General features: G+C 53.9%; 1 protein-coding gene across 8 annotated transcripts; it reads left to right on the top strand.

Moving 5' to 3' along the window:
* Window positions 1-3,318: 3,318 nt before the first annotated feature.
* On the top strand, window positions 3,319-21,508 carry EXTL1 (exostosin like glycosyltransferase 1). 8 transcript variants are annotated; one of them, XR_014779961.1, is made up of 12 exons: window positions 3,319-4,919; window positions 11,792-11,882; window positions 12,092-12,199; window positions 13,774-13,893; window positions 14,457-14,589; window positions 14,780-14,886; window positions 16,513-16,602; window positions 17,615-17,701; window positions 18,205-18,365; window positions 18,502-18,533; window positions 19,808-19,937; window positions 20,125-20,263. XR_014779961.1 is itself a non-coding variant. In XM_084785624.1 (11 exons), exons 1-11 carry the CDS (start codon window positions 4,156-4,158, stop codon window positions 19,841-19,843), a joined length of 1,737 nt encoding a protein of 578 aa, XP_084641750.1. In that variant the 5' UTR covers window positions 3,319-4,155; the 3' UTR covers window positions 19,844-19,976. The 8 variants fall into 8 exon arrangements, 5 of the variants coding, with proteins under 5 accessions (XP_084641750.1, XP_084641748.1, XP_084641749.1 ...); XR_014779962.1 differs by having other exon boundaries at window positions 19,808-19,976; XR_014779963.1 differs by having other exon boundaries at window positions 18,502-18,541.

Below are 21,508 nucleotides of genomic sequence, written 5' to 3'. Positions count from 1 at the left end.
TGGAGGTGGCCTTAGCTCCCATTCTCTGTGTCCCTGTGCCTCAGGGTCTTGTCCCCAGGCTGGGAGCTGAAGCCACCTTAGCCCTGAGTCACACCAGCACTGTGCTCAGAGGTCCAGGGCCTCTGGTTAGGTCTCAAGATCACACGCAAAAAGACGCCTCAACTCCTCCCCACAGAAGCCAGGCCTTGCACTGCACCTCACTGGGTCCTCACCTTCCTGCCCTGGCCACTCCCTGTTTCCCAGGATGTGGCTTCCATCCCATACATCAGCACCCAGCTACAGGACATGGGTCTCCTAATGGCTTTGATGAGTGTTAAGGAAATCCCCCCCTGCTTACCCTCCCCCCAATCTTCTCTGCCCGACCCCTCCCAAGCAAGCTTGGGAATTGGTTTAAACAAGCCCAGGCTCAGCCGGTCTGAGAACCTCCCCTGCAGGAATGAAGGTGAAAAGGGTGTGTCTGTGCGTGCGTGCGTGAGGGTGTGTGTGTGTGTGTGTGTGTGTGTGTGTGTGTGTTGCAAGGCAAAGGGAGCATGCTTCCAGCATGAGCCAGCCATGAGGCCAGAGCTGGGGTTAGGGTGTCAGTCAGAGCATGATTGGGTATCCTTGTTATGTGACAAAACTTTTCCTGAGGAGACATAACACACACACACACACACACACACACACACACACACACACACACACACCTGTCTACTCACCCCAGGTAGGGAGGGAGCCTCGAGTCTTTATGTTGTTGGAAAAACAGGTCACATATCCACTCCTCTGCCCCTGAGCCTGTGCCCTGGCTGTCCCTGTGTGAAGCAATTTTCCTCTTGAAGCTCCAACAGGAACTTCATAGTGAGGCCTACCTCAGGCCCCTTGACACTGCCGGTCTTCTTCCTCTTTGCCAGCACTGTGGAAGATTTTCATTTATGTCTTACATTTCCTTCCTGAAAATAAGGGTCCATGGAGCCAAGACATTATCAGTTACCTGCTCCCCTCAGGGCCTACCTGGCCCACAGGATGAAACTCAGTAAATAACTGAGGAATAAACAGGTAACCAAATATTTCTTCTTAGCCCCTCACAGTGACAGTGATTTTTCTCAAAAACACATTTGGAAGCTGGGAAGGTGGCCTAGTTGGTAGAGCTCTTCCTGTAGCACGCATGGGGCCCTGGGTTAGATGTGACACCACAGAAACCAGGAACAGTGGGGACACGCCTGTATCGCAGTGCTCAGGAGGTCACAGCAAGAGGAGAACTTCAAGGTCATTCTTGACGACACAGCCAGTTCAAGGCCAGTCTCCAAAGCAAAAGCAAACAAAAATAGCTGCGCAGTGGGCAGTAGCTCAGTGGGAGAGCAGAGCGGTTAGCTAGCTTGGTGAACCACCAAGGTTCCATTGCAGTGCAGCGCAGAGCAAAGCAAAGCAAAACCTGAGACAGCACTGCTGCCTTCCATCCTTCATGACAGTGTCCCTCGTCAGAGGGTTTCTCTGCCCCTGGGTGCTGCCACGACCCCTCACCCAAATACTGGGGTCTCTTCTACCAGCAGAGGGTGGAGGAGGGTCCATCTCACTCTGCGGAGGCTGCTGATGGCCTCGTTCAGTGGTTACAGGGGTGGAGGGCTCAGCGGGTAAGAGTGCTTGTCCTGGCAGAGGACCCAGCGTTGGTTCCAAGAACCCACACGGCAGCTCACCATGATCTGTAACTCCAGTTCCAGTGAATCTGAGACCCTCTTCTGGCCCCCAGAGGCACGAGGCATGCACATAGCGCGCGCGCACGCACACACACACACACACACACACACGCACACACCAACACTCATTCACACCAAATAAAAATAAGCAAGTATTAAAAAAAAAAAAAGGAATGGCTGGGTGTGTTGGCATATACCTTTAATCCCAGCACTTAGGACACAGAAACAGGCAGATCTTCGCAATTTCAAGGCCAGCCTGGTTCACATAGTGAGTTCTAGGACAGCCAGGGCTACGTAGAGAGAGACACTGCCTCAGAATAAAAGAGGAATAGATGGCTGTGGGCTTGGCCTAGCCACAAGAATACAGGCAAAGTTACTCAAGCTCCCTGAGCCTCAACTTTGTCTTCTATGGAGTGCGAGTGATAATCCTATCTCCTTCCTAGTCCTAGCCAGCAGGCTCGGGACATAGGCTCTCCCACTGTTGCTCCTATTCAGCATGGGACGCCCAGAGCCTCCTGGGGAGCCTGGTCCAAGTTAGGATGCTAAGGATGTGTTAGATGAGTGCGTGTGGATGCAGGGAGGGGGAGCCAGCACAAGGACCTGGCTCTGCCCGAGGACAGTCCTGGCAGCTTCCGGAAGGAAGGGGAACCTTCCACCAAGTCCAGGTAGGTGAGGAAGTCACCCTGGTATGAACCGGCAACGGCGCATGCCCACACCTGCCTCCTCAGTGAGAAGGCCTGGTGTTTGCCTGAGCAGTTGTCTACCTCTGAGCTCTTCCCTGGACCTCTTCCTGCCAAGAGGCCAGCTTCCTCTGGATTCCCTCTTCAGGATGTGCCTGGGCACACGGCTGTGCCCTGCCCTCAGGCTAGCTGCCCACTGAGGAAGGGATGGTGACACAGTGGCCGGGTCAGGAGAAGGATATCTCCTCGTGATGGGACACCCCCACCAAGGCCTCTTCCAGGACCTACCTTGGCAGCCCTCCAGGAAAGATGCGTTAACCCATCCTATAGATGCAGGTGGCCACTGCCCAGCCCCATCCAACGGCCAGGAGGACAAGCAGAGGCCCCAGCAGGCCAGGCCCTGAGTTCTAATCTTCTCCTGGACACTTCTAAGTTCGAATATTTTAGGGAGAATACGTCCCCCCTCCCTCTCTGAGCTTCACTTTTCTCAACAGATAAAAAAGGAAAAAGGACTGAGGGCTGTCATCAGTGGCGGAACACTTGCCTGGCATAAATAAAACCCTGGGTTCTAATCCCAGTTTCATGAAATATTTTTTTAAAAAAACATGTAATAACAACAACCACAACAATAATGATAATAATAATAAAGGACAGATAATTCCATACTTTGGATCACTGGTAAAGAACTTGGAGAGAAACAGGCTGTCAGTGCCTGGCCACTAGTTGAGGTGTGATGTTTTCCTGGCCCTTATTAGTCTTCCAGAGCCAGGTGTAAAGACACAGAGCTGGAATCCGAGCACTCGGAGGGGAAGTCGGCATCGTCGGGAACTCAAGGTCCTTGGTTGCAAGGTGAGTTTGAAACCCCGGTTCAAAACAAAAAACGGAACGAAACAGAATCACAGCAAGGGGTTAACAGGAGACCCCGCCTCCTAGCCGGGAGCCAATCAGGGCTGGCGGGGGCGGAGCCAGGCTGCAGCTAGAAAAGAGATCTGGACCGACCAGCTGCCTACCGGAGTGGGACCCGGAGCTGCCGGCAACGCTTGGAGGGCAGGAGCCGAACTCAGAGCGTAGGTCTTGTCCTCTGCCCTTCGACAGCTCCCATCCAGAGAGTGCCGGGCAGCTGCCCGGGTTAGGGGCCATAGCAGAGGGAAGAAGACCAGCACCCCAAATCCTTTTATCCCCGGGGCAGCCAGCATGGGCTGTACCCAGGCTCTAACTTCAGCTGGCTCTGGTGGCCCACATGGGCACAAGGTCTATTTTTAGCTTTGACACGGAAGGCCAGCCACCAAGCACAGGGGTGGCCAGGGTTTTTCAAGGGCTGTTGGGGCAGAGGGGAGGGGTGGGAGAAACCAGTCCAGCTTCCTTCTACATCCCCCTTGGCCACCCTCAGTCACCCACCCCATGAACTCAAACTAGTTCTCCATGGTCTGGCAGACAGCCTGCCTCTGGGTCAAGGGCAAGGTCAAGGGGTGCAGCCCTGAACGCAGATGGACGTGGTCTTGTGGTCCAGACGAGGGTTGCATCAGCACATGCCGTGGCCCGGGGCAGAGGGCCCTGGTGAGAGAGAGGGCAAAGGCTGGCTAGGTTGTAGGAAGGCAGAGAGAACAGGGCAAGTTCAGAAAGCCAGAGCCTCTCTGGGCCTCCCACGAGGGGTCAGTCCCACAGGTGGCCAATGATAATGTCAGTTGGTCGAACTTAGGCAGGGAGCCTGCTTCCGATGGCCCTCAGGCTCCCCATCGGCACTCACTCGCTACGCTGAAGTTCCTAACTTCCATTTAAAAGCTCTGGTTGTGAGCGGCCACATGCCGCTGTGGAGAAGAAAGTACTTCTGGCTGGCACTGTCAGTCTTCTGGCTCCTCCTCATCCTCCTGGGAGTCTTTCCTCTTCGCCTGGCAGTGCCACCCAGTCCTCTACCAGGGCGCTCCCAAGGCTGGCCCCGCTGGCTGGATGCTGCCTTCCTACAGAGCTTCTCCCAGTCTGAGAGGCACCCAGAAGATGTCCCACAGCTTTCTCGTGCCCCCCGGGGGAGCAGCTGCACCTGGGGAGCCTGCTTTGACACCTCCAAATGCAAGGGAAATGTCCTGAAGATCTTTGTGCACTCCCTGGCTGGTCCGACCACTGAGACTCATCGAAGGATCCTGGACTCTTTGGAAGGCTCCGGTTACTATGCACCCAGTCCAACAGAGGCTTGCCTCTTCCTCCTCCTCCCCAGCCAGGACCGTAGAGGAGCCTGCGGACCCCTGCCTCCGAACTGGAACGGAGGCCGGAACCATCTGGTCCTCAGTCTCTACCCAGCCCCCTGCACCAGGCTGGGGCAAGCCATAGTGGCCGAAGCCAGCCCCTCCTCGGACATCTTCCGCTCAGGCTTTGATGTAGCGCTTCCAGGTCTCCCTGAAGCTCACCCACTGCAAGGTGGGGCTCCTGGGCAGCTGCAGCAGTTTAGTCCCCAGCCGGGGGCCACCTTACTGGCAATAGCAGAGGAGAGGGGCAGGTGGCGCACCACAGGCACCCATGCCTCAGCCTGCCTCTGGGACAGGCACTGTGAGCAAGACCCTGGACCCCATCAGTAAGTAAACCTACCCTGGGGGAGCTGCTGAGGGGGAGGGGGGCCGCGATAGGAGAAAGTCCGGAGGACGACGGAGTAAAGGGCAAAAGCGACATACTGTTGGGCGCAAACCAGTGTCAGCTGCAGTAGGAGACAGGGTTAAGATAGCCGAAGATGGACTTCCCCCAAAGTGGGATAGCATGTCTCCAAGGGTGTGAGAGGCAGATTTTTGGAATTCTCCCTTGTAGATCTCAGAAACATAACATGGCTCCCTCGCTCACCCTCCTCCCTCATTCCTGATACTCTTTGTCCTTCCTACACTGACGTTTTATGTAACAGACATATGTATATCACTCACTTGGTGTAAGCACTCCCATAAGCGGGGGCGTGTGGGGAGGTGTGGATGAGCCATAACATTGTTTGCCTAAAGACAAGAGTTCAAGCCCCACCCCCACCCCGCGAAACAGCCCAGTGTTGAGGAGGTAGAGCTCCTGGCCAAAAAGCTTAGCCGAATGGTTGAGTTTCAGGTAGAGAGATGGCTGGGTGGGCAAGGGTGCGCTTGCCACCGAGCCTGAGGTCTTGATTCTGTACCCTGAGCCCACAAATTAGAGAGCAATTATCTTCTGACAGCCATACATGCTCCAAGGCACATAGGCACCCACATGAATAGACACATGTAAGAAAAATAAAATAAGCCAGGCGGTAGTGGCGCAGGCCTTTAGTCCTGGCACTTGGGAAGCAGAGGCAGGGGGATCTCTGTGAGTTCCAGGCTAGCCTGGTCTACAGAGTGAGTTCCAGGACAGCTAGAGCCGCTAAACAGAGAAACCCTGTCTTGAAAAACTAAAAACTAAAAATACAATAAAATAAGATAGGCCTGGTGGTGCAGGCCTTTAATCCCAGCACTTGGGAGGCAGAGGCAGGTGGATCTCTGTGAGTTCAAGGCCAGCCTGGTCTAAAAATGGAGTCCAGGACAGTCTAGGCTACACAGAGAAACCCTGTCTCAAAAAAAAAAAAAATCAAAATAAATAAAAATAAAGTGGGGAGTGACTAAAAAGATACTCACTCTCAATCTCTGGCCTCCACATGTGTATGTACACACACACACACACACACACACACACACACACACACACACACACACTATTATGTGTAATAAAATAATTCTAACTGCTATCACTAAAGTGTCTCTATTCTAAAGAGGATAGAGGTTAGAGAACTGTCCTCTCCAAAGGCTTCCGTATGTCAAGCAAGAGTTAGGATCAGTCCTGTCAAAGGCCCCTGGGGAGCCACAGAGACTGGCAACTGGTCCCAGCTGGAATCTATTCTCGTGTCCAATTTTGGAGATTAATCTCTCAAGGAAATAACAGCCTTTGGTTTTAGAAATATTACTTAGGTCAGACGTAAGGAACTTCCTCCCAGTGAGAACGCCTGCACAGACCCAGGGATGGAGATCTTCCAAGTACAGTAGAGACTTCCCTCCCCCTGGGCAGAGCCCACTTCAGGAGATAGGGCGGTCACCCCTCCTTCTAAGGTTGCCCAGGCTGTGGGGCCCAGGCTTGCTCTCCACCTCCCACGGGGTTTACAGTCCCTCTGGTGCCCCTTCTGCCTCCTGCGGTGTTCTCTCCCTCAGCAGGGCTATTCTGAGCTCAGCTTCCCCCAGGACTCCCTCCCTGGCCAAGCTCCAGTTCTGCCTGTGCTTGAGGCTCTGGGGCTCTGAAGGGAAAGGAATCCTTACCCTCCTGAAGGCTCTTGGGAGACCTCCCAGGAGCCTGCCCTGGCTTTCCCATGCCAGCCTCTTCTGGAGACTCTTCAGATCCAGAACCTGACAGGAACTCTCCTTTGGTGACTAGGCTCCAGGGTCACCAAGCCCTCCCTTTTCCCACTGTGCTTGGTCTTGGAAGTCCCTCTTTGGGCTAACTTTAGTTTTGGGTTTTTGTTTTTGTCTGTTTGTTTGTTTGTTTGCTTGCTTGCTTGTTTTTTTGGTTTTTCGAGTCAGAGTCTCTCTGTGTAGCCTTGGCTGTCCTGGAACTCGCTCTGTAGACTAAGCTGGCCTTGAACTCACAGAGATCCACCTGCATCTGCTGCCTGGCTCTTTTTTTCTTTTCTTTCTTGTTTCTTGTTTTGTTTTGTTTTGTTTTGTTGGGACAGAGTTTCTCTATGTAGCCTTGGCTGTCCTGGACCCACTTTGTAGATCAGGCTGCCTCTGCCTCTGGGATTAAAGACCTGCCACACACACCCCTTGTCCTCCCAACCCCACCCCGCTCGGTGTTGTTTTTCTTTTCTTTTCTTTTTGCCCTGGCCTATCCTGGAAGGCTCAGAGCTCAGGGTACTGGCCTTGAGCTTGCAGTAAGCCTCCTGCCTTTGCCTCCTGAGTGTGGGGCAGGGGTTCAGCTGTGTGCCACTCCTGCTCTGGACAGCATTTCCCATGATGGCTTTGTTTCCTAGGCAGGCTTTCGTTGTTCTCAGTTTCTGAGAAATACCTGGCAGCTGCCTAGGCCAGACGGCATAGGGACAGAGTAAGAGAGGGAGGCCAGCCCCAGAAGACAGCCTGAATAGACAGCCACTGGCCAGAGAAAGAGGCACCTTAGTCCCTGTCACCGTCACACATTCCCTGGCTGGAGGGAAGGTGATGGGGTGGAGGCTGTCCAGGGGGACTGTGCTGCACCACCTTCCTCCATTAACGTATTCTCCCAGCATCCTCCACGGGAGACAGCCGTCATCAGCTCAGAGCACAGGGAGTTCTTGGGGGGTTGGATTTTAGGGACTCTCTGCTCCCCAGGACCCCTTGCTTTTCTGATCAAGCTCTTAGGAGCTGCAATGGGGTTGGGATTCAAAACTGTTCCTCTGGCTCTGGTGTTTTTCCACATTGGTTGAATGGCCTCCTGTTGCATTGGAATAAGGGTCTGCCCACTGAAATTGTAATTTCTTTATTTTTATGAATAGGTGATTCATTCACAGGATGAAGAATTTCAGTGGTACAAAGGAGTACACAGTCAAAAGTTCCCCTCCCACCTGGCTCGACCACACAGGTTTCCTTCCTTCCTTCCTTTGAGCACTGGTTCCAGCTTCTTGGGTGTCTTTTTCTTCTGGGGAGCTCTGTACACCCAGGGTATATATGTAGGTACTCCCACATGCCTCTTCTTCTGTTGGTTGATTATCCAGATTTTCAGAGACAGGGTCTCTTATGGCCCAGGTTGGCTTTTAAATCACTGGATAGATGAAAATGACTTCGAACTCTTTTTTTTTTTTTTTTTTTTTTGGTTTTTTGAGACAGGGTTTCTATGTGTAGCTCTGGCTGTCCTAAACTCGCTTTGTAGACCAGGCTGGCCTCGAACTCACAGCCATCCACCTGCCTCTGCCTCCCAAGTGCTGGGATTAAAGGCGTGCGCCACCACTGCCCCGCCGAGGCAAGCCCACTTGTAATCTCAACGTGAAGTACATGGAGCTGGGATCTTTTGAGGAAGCTGGCCGGTTAGACTAGGTGAACTGGCGAGCTCTGGGTTCAAGTGAGAGACCCTGCTGCATTGTATGAGGTAGAGAACAACTGAGACGGACAGCCATCAATGTTGGCCTCCACGTGCATGTGAACTAGCATGCTCTCTGCACACCACAGGCATGCACATTTCCGAAGTGAAGGGGCCAGACATGGTGGCTCACACCTGTCAGTCATCACATGGTGGCTCACACCTGTCAGTCATCACATGGTGGCTCACACCTGTCAGTCATCACATGGTGGCTCACACCTGTCATCACATGGTGGCTCACACCTGTCATCTCAGTACTTGGGTGGTGGAGAGATGAGGTCAAAGGATCAAGATTTCAAAGTTAGGCTTGTTTTGAAAAACAAGTACAAAAAATTATTTATTTATTGTTTCTTTGTATGTGCATGCATGTGTGTGATACTTTAAGAGACCAGAAGAGGGCATTGGCTCTCCTGAAACTGGAGTTACAGATGTATGTGAGCTGCCATGCGGGTGCTGGTAACCGAAACTGGGTCCTCTGCAAGAGCAGGAAGTGCCCCTAACTGCTGAGCTGGCTCTCCAGCCTGAAACTGAGGTCTCTTGTGCAGCAAATGTTTGACGCGCTGAACCATATTCCCATCCTCCTTCCCCACTAAAAATTTTAGTTTTGTGTTGGCTGTTGTAGAACCTGATTTGTAGATCAGGCTGATCTCGAACTCACAGAGATCTGCGTGCCTCCTGCCTCCCCAAGTGCTGAGATTACAGGCGTGTGACACTACACTTAGCTGATCTCTCCCATTTTTAACGTAAAGCAAGTGGATGTTTCCATGCCCCTACCCCCACCCTTTGGATGATCTGGAGAGCCCGGGGACACTTGGACAACACACGAAAGTAGCTTCAAAAGAAAAAGTGTGAATGTTTAGGCAAAAGAAAACGTTTTGCTATAACTGTTTGTTTTTATTTCAACACAGTAGTTAAATGTAATGTTTAGTATTTTAAGTGTAATATTTTCAACCCAGAGCAGGAGCTATTGCAAAGGCTGAAAATGCCTGGCACAGATGGAAATCACATTGTAGCCCTGCCATGTCCAGGCCCTGGTAAAGCCTATGGCTGTGGGCACAGCCATACACAGTTGAGCATCTCAAGCTGGGCATGGTGGCACACACCTTTAATTCCAGCGCTCAGGAAGCAGAGGCAGGTGGATCGCTGTGAGTTCGAGGCCAGCCTTGTCTACAAAGTGAGTCCAGGAAACCAAGGGCTACACAAAGAAACCCTGTCTCAAAAAATAGAAAATAAAGTTGAACATCTCATACCGCTATACCGCTGATGCTTTCCCAGGTGCCCATTCAACCTCTGCGCACTCACCTCTGTACATTCACCCTGCACACTCACCCCTGCACACGGGGAGTGCACCATCTCCCAGTGGCCTCTGCTCACAACCCCCCAGCACCCTCCGCCCTGCGCTCAAGTTACCTCAGTCCTATCAAGGAGGCGCGCACATCCATGGTACACTGTTAAGCAGTGGGACTTGAGAGCCTGCTCTCTTTCAAAGTTAAGTATGACTTTGTGCCTCAGTCTCCTCACCTGTCAGACAGAATAATATAGCAGTGATTTTCACCTCAGAGAGCCGCTGTGAGAATGATCTCCATACGCAGAAAGCTTTAGGCGTGGTATTTGGCTGGGATATCAAGGAGGGCTTCCTGGAGAAGGTGGCGCAGAGCCAGGTCTCGGCTGTAGAGTAGAAGGAATTTCCCGAGTCCGTGAGGCAGAGGGCACCAGGATGAGGAGAGAGGGCATGCAGGGGTGAGATGGAGGAGAGCTAAAAGCCAAGGGGTACAGTCTGTGCAGTGGGCCCTTTTTTCTCTCTGGGGGCTCCCTGGAGACTTCACCCAGTCCCTTACAGCTTAGTGGAAGGGGATCTGGGCCTGCCTGGCCAGTGCTGTGGCTTTTAATGTGATGGGGGAGGACGGTGATGAAGTTTCTTTTGTGGTTCCTTCTAGGGGCTCTTGGTGCACCCCTGAACATATGTATCCCCTCATGAAGGCTGAAATAACCAGGGACTGGAATTGGCACATCTTAGTTCTAACCAAGTCCTTTCTCCCTGAGACTCGGTTTCCCCAACTGGTTCAGAGGCACCACCGCCTAGTACTCCCAGATCTGTCTGCTGGAGGTCTGGCCCAGAGCCGTGAGCAGCTGAGGTGGCCCCTTTTCATGTGCCTCACTGAGCATCGTGGCATCCACGGGTGGGTCCCCTCTGGTCCTTTCTTTCCCAGCTGGCAGTCCCAGAGGGGTGGCACTGAGGGGGCTGTGGCTCTGGGCCCTCCCTCGCAGGTTCACTGGCACAACCTGATCGTGGCCCTGGAGCTGGGGGAGGAGGAGGTGGAACAGAGGAGGCCTGTCCTCCAAGACAGGGCTGTACGCGAGAGCTTCCTGTGCGGTTCCAGGCTGGAGGCCCAGCCCACCTCCGCACAGAAAAGCCTTTCATGGCTAGACTACCAGTGCGGGAGTGATGAGTGTAGGAGCCACTCAGGTGGGGGGGAGGGCTGGACATGAGGGTCACTCGGGAGGGGGAGGGCTGGATGTGAGGGTCACTCAGGTGGGGGGGAGGGCTGGACATGAGGGTCACTCGGGAGGGGGAGGGCTGGATGTGAGGGTCACTCAGGTGGGGGGGAGGGCTGGACATGAGGGTCACTCGGGAGGGGGAGGGCTGGATGTGAGGGTCAGTCAGATGGGGGGGGAGGGCTGGATGTGAGGGTCACTCAGGTGGGGGGGAGGGCTGGACACGAGGGTCACTCGGGAGGGGGAGGGCTGGATGTGAGGGTCACTCAGGTGGGGGGGAGGGCTGGACATGAGGGTCACTCAGGAGGGGGAGGGCTGGATGTGAGGGTCACTCAGGAGGGGGAGGGCTGGATGTGAGGGTCACTCAGGTGGGGGGGAGGGCTGGACATGAGGGTCACTCAGGAGGGGGAGGGCTGGATGTGAGGGTCACTCAGGTGGGGGAGGGCTGGATGTGAGGGTCACTCAGGTTAGGGGGAGGGCTAGGCATGGGGGTCACACAGATGAGGGATGCCTGGGCCCCAGTGGATGTGGAAGGAAGGACATCGGACCCAAGTACCCTCCCCCTCCCCATTTTGCAGATAAGGGAACTGAGGTACAAAGAAGAAAATAGCCGCTAAGGCCCCCAAGGGCAGAGAGGAGCCAGCACGCAGGGGTTCTGAATCCCCATGGAGCAGTGAGCAGAGGGGAGGCCAGGTCTCTGCGCTTGGCTACACTGCCATCAGTGTATGGCGGTGTCTAAAGACACAGTGGGAGTCAACATCTTGTTACTGTGGGAATGTCACTGCATGGTGCTTGGGCCACTAGGGCTGCCTAGCACAGTGAGGGGCAGCTGCCTCGGGCTCCTGTGTCCAGGACCTTCCTGTACCTCCTCAGGACCGACCCAGGAGAAACCCTGCCCAATGCCACCTTCTGCCTCATCCCTGGCCACCGTTCTGCCACCTCCTGCTTTCTCCAAGCCCTTCAGGTAACCCCAAACTAAGGATCCCCAGACTCTGTGCCTCCGCCCTCGAGCTAGCTGGAATGCTGGGCACATGCACATAGCAAGAGGGCTCCTTGCCATCCCCCCACAAAAACATTCTATCCTCTTTGTCCTTTCCCCTAACCTTGGCCTGGGGTGGTGGTGAGTGTGTGCAGGGAAGGGCTGGGCTCCCCAATGACTGCCCTGCCCCCCAGGCCGGCTGTATCCCTGTGCTCCTCAGCCCCCGCTGGGAGCTGCCTTTCTCTGAAGTCATCGACTGGACCAAGGCAGCCATCATTGCTGATGAGAGGCTCCCACTGCAGGTAGCTCAGGGTCTATCGCACGGTGGGGGTGGGGAGGGCATGTCGGGGAGGGACCCCAGGAGCTAGGCACCCCTTCTAGGGGTCGATTCCTATACCCATTGCCTGCCTCTGGGGAGCCCACAGACATAGATGACGGTGGAGCCTCTGGAGGGTGCTGAGAGCAAGTTCTGAACCGTGGTCGGCCTCAGTTTTCCCATCTCTGTAATGGGATAAGTAAGATCAGGTGACCTCCGGGGCTCTACTGAAAGGACACGAGTCTCTTCCATCTGATGAAACTAAAGTTGCCCGGGTCCAAAGATTATATGTGAGGTGCTGTGAGAAGCACGGGGAGTTGGGTGGCGCCTGCACATGTACTCCCAACTCTAGGGCGTGTGAGGCAGAGAGATCAGGAACTCAAGGCCATCTTCAACTACACAGCAAGTTCCAGGCCAGCCTGGGATAGTCTCAAAATAGACAGACACAGGAACAAGCACGCAGGCACTTGCACACACATGTCCGTCACACATGCCTCCCTCTCCCTCTCTCTCTCTCTCTCTCTCTCTCACACACACACACACACACACACACACACTGCTGCTGTTTATTCATTGAGTCTCCACATGGCCTAAGCACTAGAGGGACATTTTCTAGTTTAGTCATTACTACTACATAGGAGGGAGCTGGTCAGTGCACCCATTCCACAGATGGGGAAACTGAGGCTGGAGGCTTTGCAGCAGCTGCTGTCCCCCCCCCCTCTTCACTTTGGTGTTTTGGATAGGGTCTCAGGTAGCCCATGCGGGACCTCAAACTCTCTATGTGGCCTAAAATAGCTTGAACTTTGACCCTCCTGCCTCCAGCTCCTGCATGCTGGGATTTACAGGCGTCAATGGTGACATTTCACATAGTGCTGGGGATCAAATCCATGCTGTGTTGTGTAGGCACTTCAACAACTGGGCCACATCCCCAGCTACTCCTACCTTTCCCCCCCCCCCCCCCGAGGCAAGGTTTCTCTGTTTAGTCTTGGCTCGACTCACTTTGTAGACCAGGCTGGCCTCGAACTCACATAGATCTGCCTGTCTCTGCCTCCCAAGTGCTGGGATTAAAGGTGTGTGCCACCACAACTGGCCCTTTTTTTTTTTTTTTTTAAAGACAAGGTCTCAGCCAGGTGTGGTGGTGCGCGCCTGTAATCCCAGCACTCAGAAGGCAGAGGCAGGCGGATCGCTTGTGAGTTTGAGGCCAGCCTGGTCTACAAAGTGAGTCCAGGACAGCCAAGGTCTACACAAAGAAACCCTGTCTCGAAAAAAAAAACTCAAAAGAAAAAAAGGGGGGGGGAACAAGGTCTCTTCCCTATGTAGCCCAGGCTGGCCCTGAACTCAAGATGCTCTGCTCTCAGCCTCCTGGGTGCCAGGATTTATAAGCATGTGTCACCTAGCATACTGTCACTTAAAACCAGCTCCGTGTGAGCCTGAACACAGGATACAGGTCTCTAGATGCTCCAGTTGGCAGAGCTCTGGGACCAGCCTTCTCCTTCCTGGGGTCGGTCAGTCAGGAGGCTGGACCCCAGGTCCCCATTCCTTCCCCCTCTCTGCCTCCAGGTCCTCGCTGCCCTCCGTGAAATGCTCCCTTCGCGGGTTCTCGCTCTGCGCCAGCAGACCCAGTTTCTGTGGACCGCTTACTTCTCCTCAGTGGAAAAAGTCATCCGTACCACCCTAGAGGTGAAGGGGACTCATCTGCAGCCCCCCACCCCCACCCAAGCTCCCCTCCAGCATCCTCCCCTCCATCCTTCTCTTCCTAGATGCCTCACTCCTTCCTGGGTTGTGGTTTCTCCCTTCGTGATTCTGGGAAGAATCAAGTCTGTGGCTGTGTGATCTTGGGCACGCTTTTTTTATTTTATTTTATTTTTCCCAATTTTGAGCTCTCCCTTGACTGAGGGGACCACTGTGGCCGCGCAGTCGCTAGCTCTGCGTTCCGACAGAGTCTGGCTCTTTCAGAATTTTGAGTCCTGAGCGAATGGCATGACCCCCACAGTTGTGTCCCTGGGAGTGAGGAAAAGAGGGAAAGCCATGGGCCTGTCACCATCTATCACCCGTACGTTCCCACCAGAGTCGCCTCCTCTGCCTTCTCGCTACTCAGAAACCTAAGGGGAGAGGTGTAGGGCTAAGTGCCCCTGGTAGAGTTATCTCCGCCCACATCCGCTCTCCTCAGCCCCGCCCCAACCTGCGGGTCTGTACCCCATACACTAGCCACGCCTCCTACAAGTCGCCTCCTCTTTCTACAGATCATTCAGGACCGGATCTGGGGTGCATCAGCTCGCCCCTCGCCGATGTGGAACAGCCCCCCGGGGGCACTCCTGGCTCTGCCCACTTTTTCCAGGAGCCTGCAAGACTTCCCCTTTTACCACGTGCAACAGGGTACGTCCGTCCTGGAGGTCGGACAACTTGAGGTGACCTCAGCTCTCCCCAGGTTTGCTCCAGTTTTCATCCGTAGACAGTCTCTCACACTCCAACATGGCTTCTGGTTCTCTGGGGTCCCCCCAACTCAGGTCACTCTCCAACCGGGCTCCACCTTCTCCCTCCTAACACCTGTGTCTCCTTCTTCCAGGCTCCAGCCCCGAGAGCCATTTCAGCGCCCTGATCTGGGTGGAGGCCTCTGGAGAGCCCTTGCTGAAGCTCCTGCAGGAGGTAGCAGGCTCCAAGCACTGTGCCCAGGTCTGGCCCCCTGACCCCTGGAGTCCTGGGATCCAGGGTAGACGGAAGCAAAGAGCACAGAGCAAGGCCCTAGATGACCGGCCGCACATCTGGGGGAAGGCACAGGGGGGCTTTTCCAAAGATTCTTGCAGACCTCGAGTTTCAGTCTCCAAACTCCATCAGAATTGGTGAATGCCTAGAAGAGCTGGTGCTTCTTGGTGAGGCTGGAGAAAGAAGCATTCATTCATTCATTCATTCATTCATTCTCTCACTCAATGGTCATTTTGAGGCCAGGCCCGGAGCCTCGGTGCTGAGGACCAAGGAAAAGGCAGGAAAGGACTCCTCCCGGTGATTTTTTTCTTTCTTTCTTTCTTTCTTTTTTTTTTTTAAGGGTTTTTCGAGACAGGTTTCTCTGTGTAGCCTTGGCTGACCTGGAACTCCCTCTGTACACCTCTGCACATACACCTGCAGGCCAGAAGAGGGCACCAGATCACATTATAGATGGTTGTGAGCTACCATATGGTTGCTGGGAATTGAACTCATGACCTCTGGAAGAGCAGTCAGTGCTCTCAACCACTGAGCCATCTCTCCAGCCCCCTCCCCAAGATTCTTAATGTTAGCAGTTCCTAATACCAACACAGTCAAGTCTCATTTCCAGAGAAAACAGTTTGCTAGGTGTGGTCAGTCATGGCTGTAATTCTAACCCTTGAGCTGAGGCAGGAGGAGGCGGGCTAGCCTCGGGCCACACTGGGAGTGAGTGTAAGGGTAGCCAAGACTTCATAACAAGATCCTGTCTCAAAAGCCATAAGACAAACAAAAACCCAACAGGGCTGGAGCAATGGCTCATGGGTTAGGAGTACGTGTTCTTTCAGAGAACCCAGGTTCAGTCCCAGCACACACATGATGGCTCACAACTATCTGTGGCACCAATCCCAGAGGATTTGGTAACCCTTCCAACCTCTGTGGGAGCCAGACAGGCGGGTGGCGGACAGACCGGCAAGCAAAAACATTCCTGCGCATGACAATGATAATAAATCAATCTAAATAACAACAAAATGCCACCAGCCAATCCAGGTGGACTCTTGGAGGAAGGAAGGAAGCTGCTAGGCCAGGGCGCAGAGGTTTGGGCTGAGCAAGGAAATGACAAAGAAAAAGGAAAAAGCAAGTCTCAGAGGGAAGGTGGGGACTGCCACTAAAGTCAGAGCCCAGAGCTCCCGTGTAGTGGCATATGATTTTAATCACTGTGAGTTCAAGGCCAGCCAAGTCACATTGTAAGTTCCAAGACAGACAGCGATACACCGGTGAAACGCTGTCCAAAAAAAAAAAAAAAAAGTCAGAACCCAGCCTAGGGCAACCACACTAAAAATACTTTTGAGACAATCTTATTATTTAGTCCTGGTTAGCCCTGAACCCAAAGCTCTGCTTCCAAAACACAGGCACGCAGCACCACCCATCTCAACCAGAACCCTAGCCTTCCGTGTGACCCGGAGGCAAGACCAAAGGTGGCAGTGACAGTCCTGGTTCCCGCCCAGCCCCCATCTCCTGTGCGGGCGCGCGTACTCTCCGCGCTCCATCCGCCCTCGGTCGCCCCTGGTACTCGCCTTCTAATCTGACCCCAGACTTCAGACACATCCCCTTTCTTCCTAGATCCTGATCCTCTGGAGCAGTGAGAAGCCACCGCCTGACAGGTGGCCGGAGACAGCGGTACCCCTGACAATCATTAAGGGGCACAGGAAGGTGAGTGAGTGGCAGGACTCCCACTGAGGATCAGGGAGCAGACCAGGGAGCACAGACACAGATGTTTCCAGCCAACCTGGAGTTCCGTATGGGTCTGAAGGGATCCGACCACTGGGTTCCAGCTGCCGGTCTAACAAGAATGATGCTCTTTCATTAGGACGGGGCTCAGCGGTACGGGGTTTGCCTGCTCTGTGCAGGGTCATGGGTTCCCCCTTCCGGTGGCTCGGGACAACCCTCCCATGGCCCTGGGAGGTACACTTGGAGGTCCTGTGATGTAGGAGGCAGGAGACTGATGGGTAAGGGGGGTGGGGAGAAACGTGGCGTCACGGAGAAAGAGCAGAGGGCGTGGCTTGTTGGTCTAGGAAGAGTGGGAGCTGAGAGTCTGGGCAACAGGGCACCACGTGCAGGTTGTGTGGCTCCTAGGCAAGACTCTTTCACCTCTCCAAGTCTGGTTCTTTCAAATAATTGATCCAGGGTTACTAAGAGTGACCATGTCGTGATAATAGAGGGAACCCAAGGTGCCAAACTGAAGGGCCTTTGGATACACAGAGAAACTCCATCTCCATAAACCATAAATAAATAAATAAATAAATAAATAAATAAATAAATAAATAAATGCAAGCCAGGTGGTGGCAGCAGCAGCAGCAGCAGCGGCGCACATCTTTAACCCCAGGAGGCAGAGGCAGGCGGATTACTGTGAGTTCAAGGCCAGCCTGGTCTACAAAGAGAATCCAGGACAGCCAGGGCTCTGTTACACAGAGAAACCCTGCCTTGAAAAACAAACAAACAAAATATTAAAATTAAAATTAAAAAAAAATATATATATATATATATATAAAGGGCCTTTAGAGCCAAAGGGGAAACAGCAATCTAGGCCTGTGGGCAGGCTTCTGTATTCCTGGCCCTCCCTTCTACACCCTATTTGAAGGACTCATACCTCCTTGGGGCGAGGGGTGCTGAAGGGTGGTTCTCACGGCTGATTCGCATCTCGACTCCCTCTGCCCCACCACAGGTCAGCAGCCGATTTTTCCCACACAGCAACATCAGCACCAACGTCATCCTCAGCCTCGATGCGCACAGCGTTCTTTCCACCAGTGAGGTGAGGGCTGGGCCCAAGAGATGTCTTAGTGTGGTGTGGACAGAGCCGGAGGGCACTTCAGCCACATCCGGTTCACATGCCCTGATCTCCAGCCTCTGCCAAATAGGGGTGTAACACAGAGGGGGCTCCTAGCTGGGCAAGTTCCCTTTGAGTGGCCCCAGAAACACCCATATTAACCTTCTAGTAAAACTTGTGGTGGCGCACGCCGTTAATCCCAGCACTCGGGAGGCAGAGGCAGGTGGATTGCTGAATTCAAGGACAGCCTTGTCTACACAGAGAAACCCTGTCTCGAAAAAACAAAAACAAAAAAACCCCCAAACCAAACCAAACCATACCAAACCAAACCAACCAACCAACCAAAAACCTATTTCAAGCAATGGCTCTGATCCCTTGTCCCCTAAGCCCCGCCCCCATCAGCTAGCCAGGCTGGTGTCACCACCATAGGCAAGAAGGGTTTTGGGTCAGGAAATTCTTCCTCGAGGCTCACTGAAATCTCTCTGCAGGTGGATTTTGCCTTTGTGGTGTGGCAGAGTTTTCCTGAGCGGATCGTGGGCTTTCTGACATGGAGTCACTTCTGGGATGAGGCCCGGGGTGGCTGGGGCTACAGTACTGAGACGGCCAATGAATTCTCCATGGTCCTCAGCGAGGCTGCCTTCTACCACAGGTGCAAACAAGGAGAAAGGGCCAGAGGCTCCAGTGCTGACCTAGGAGAGGGTGGGTTCAAGGCCTGGATCAACCTGTTCCCAGTGATGTGATCTTGGGCAGCCAGTCACATCCCCGCTTGTTTTTCTTTTCTGAAGGAGGGCGTCGTTGAGCCAGGCTGGGGACACAGGTCAGTCGGTAAGAGCGCTGGGAGAGCTTGTGCAAAGCCTCGGGTTCCATCCTCAATACTGAACGTGCCAAAGGATGAATCTGCCCAAACTGGGCATGACGGCACACATCTGTACTCCCAGAAAGCAGGAGGCTCGGGAGTTCAAAGTCACACTCAGCTGGGTAGTGAGTTTGAGGTCAGTGGGGAATGTGAAACTATGACTCAGACAGCAAATGTGTGACCTTCCCACTTCAGTATTTATTTATTTGTTTGTTTGTTTGTTTGTTTTGGAGGCAGGGTTTCTCTGTGTAGTCTTGGCTGTCCGGTCTCCCTTTGTAGACCAGGGCTGGCCTCGAACTCACAGCCATCCACCTGCCTCTGCCTCCCAGGTGCTGAGATTAAAAGCATGCACCACCAGGCCCGGCTCTATTTTTCTATTTGTTTTGTTTTGTTTTTGTTTTTTTGAGACAGGGTTTCTCTGTGTAGCCTTGACTATCCTGAGCTTGCTCTGTAGACCAGGCTAGTCTTGAACTCACAGCGATCCGCCTGCCTCTGCCTCCCAAGTGCTGGGATTAAAGGCGTGCGCCACCACCGCCCGGCTATATTTTTCTATTTTTAAAAATTTATTTATTTTGGGTTTTTTTTTGAGACAGAGTCTCTCTGTGTAGCCTGGCCTCGGACTCACAGCCATCCACCTGCCTCTGCATGCTGGGATCGCAAGCGTGTGCCACCACGCCCAGTTCCCACTTCAGTCTTGAGTGTTGAGATTACAGGTGCCCTTGCCCACCAGGCCTGGCTTCTGGAGGGCCCCTGAAAGAGATCCTTTAATCGGCTTATGCCTTATCCATGTACCAGGGGCCGTTTCCTAGATTTTTCCAGAGGCCCTGCATGGAGCACGCAAAATGGAGAATAACCCTGGTGAGCTGGGTGGACCCAGCTTGTACACGGCCTCCCTAAAGATGGCCTTTTGGGGAGCCATGTTTGACGGCTTTGGAACCATCTAGTACTCCCCCTGCCACCAAGTCTGGGAGCCCAAAAAGTGCACCCCAAGGAAAGACTTGGGGGGGGGTAATACACCATTGTCCACCTCCTAAACCACGGGGCACTTGGGAGAGCCCGTCATATCTAGGATGGACGCTCCCTGTGAGAGGAGCTAGGGAGGGGGGCACAAGCCTTGGAAAACTGCCTGAGGTCTGGGGTTAAAGGAAAGAGAATGGATCCTGCCTGCAGCCTCCCCCTGTACCCCCTCCTCGCCCCTCCCACCCCCTGCCTAAGATTTACCTTATACCCTACAGGTATTACCACACTCTCTTTACCTACTCCCTGCCTAAGGATCTAAGGACCATAGCAGATGAAATTCCCGCCTGTGTGGACGTCCTGATGAACTTCCTGGTAGCAACCGCCACCAAGCTGCCCCCTATCAAGGTGCCTTACAGCAGGCCGCGCCAGAGGGCTCCTCCGCTGGTGAGGGGGCTTCAGGAAACACGGGCTGGGGAAGGAAAAGAGGGCGAGGTTTTCCCTCGCTGTCCTAAGCCAGATCTTTCTTGCTGCGGCAGGGGTGAGGGCTCAGAAAAACAAGTCTCACGGGATACTTTTCCTTCCCACCTCTTAGGCTGCTGGGGGTCCAGGACCCAGACCAGAGACTCAGCCCCCGGCTCAGGACTGCATCAACCGTGTGGCAGCAGGGTTCGGCCACATGCCTCTGGTTTCCTCTCGAGTGCGTCTGGACCCGGTGCTGTTTAAGGACCCGGTGTCTGTGCAACGCAAGAAGTACCACAGTTTAGAGAAGCCCTAGGCGAGGCGCTGCGGTCCAGACGGATCAAAGTCTCATCTCGGCTGGCCAATCACCACAGGGAGTCCAGAGGGGCTGGGCCTTCCGCTTGCTGCGGTCCGACTGTGCGCACAGGCTGATCCAGTTCCTTGAAATGCATTTCTCTGCCTGCTCCGTGCCTGACCCGCATGCCCACTCACCTCCTTGTGGTCTCCAAGTCCCTCCCAAGATTCCCGTTGAGTGGCCTTGATTGAGCAGCCTGGGAGCTCCGGAGGGTCCGACAGGCGCGTCGTAAATATTTGGCTAAGAGCTAGCTTACAAGAGCTAGCAGCTGGGTGCCAACGTGGTGGATCATGGGCAGAGAGTACACGAGACAAAACTCTGTCCCCTTACCCTGAAGTTCCGAGTCCACGAAGAAAACAGACTCTAGGGTTTGCCAGGTTCAATCAAGCGTGAACAAAGAAGCCAGGAGTCAGGGACAAGCAGAGGGCGGGTGCTGCGCGGTGCCAGCCGCTCGGCAGACGCTGGTCTCTTGGGGTGACCAGCAGCACTGCACTACCAACATTGACCACTAGAGGTCAGCTGCTGCACAGCTCTCGCTCCGAAGGAATGAAGTTTGGTTTTGCTTTCTCGAATTGTTTGTTTTTCAAGACAGGGTTTCTCTGTGTAGTCCTGGCACTCACTCTGTAGGCCAGGCTGGCCTCAAACTCAGAGATCTACCCTCCTCTGCCTCACGAGTGCTGGAATTAAAGGCGTGTGCCACCTCCTAATCCCCCCCCCTTCTTGAAAATATTTTGACCCGGGGGTGGGGTGGGGTGGGGTGGGGGTGGGGGAATGGGGAGCAAAGCGGGCAGGTCTGACTCTGTAACCCAGTCTGGCCTGGAACTCGCAGCAGTCTTACTGCCTCAACTTCCCAAGTGTTAAAGAGTTACAGACATGAGCCACAGTGCCAGACTCTGAATGGAGTTAAAGACTATGGATAAGAGGGCGTGCTGGGGAGAAGTGGTGAGAAGCCCCTAAACCGAAAACACGCCAGAGGAGTAGGACAGAGCTCCACTTTGCCCTGCATGCACAGTTGGAGCTTGGGCTGGTTGTGAGGAGGGCTGTCCCCAGCGTCCTGTAGGTGAGAGTGGAGTAGGGGAGGGGACGGTGCTTTTCCTGAGTCCATCCACCTGGAACTGGAATTATCGCTTCCGAAATAAAGCATGTATCCTTGCCCACCCAA

This window comes from Acomys minous (genome assembly GCF_964271855.1).
Source record: "Acomys minous genome assembly, chromosome: 6".
Classification (NCBI taxonomy): domain Eukaryota; kingdom Metazoa; phylum Chordata; class Mammalia; order Rodentia; family Muridae; genus Acomys; species Acomys minous.
The sequence above is the reverse complement of the archived record's forward strand: the minus strand, read 5'-3'. Positions and strand labels throughout refer to the sequence as shown.

What these genes read in the sequence shown, in the direction of transcription:
- EXTL1 (XM_084785621.1), top strand. Translation starts at nt 4,156, where the DNA reads ATGCCGCTGTGGAGAAGAAAGTACTTCTGGCTGGCACTGTCAGTCTTC. An exon ending in CAAGACCCTGGACCCCATCA is followed by an intron (nt 4,920 to 11,791) that starts GTAAGTAAACCT and finishes GTACCTCCTCAG; the next exon opens with GACCGACCCAGGAGAAACCC. An exon ending in GCTCCAAGCACTGTGCCCAG is followed by an intron (nt 14,887 to 16,512) that starts GTCTGGCCCCCT and finishes CTTTCTTCCTAG; the next exon opens with ATCCTGATCCTCTGGAGCAG.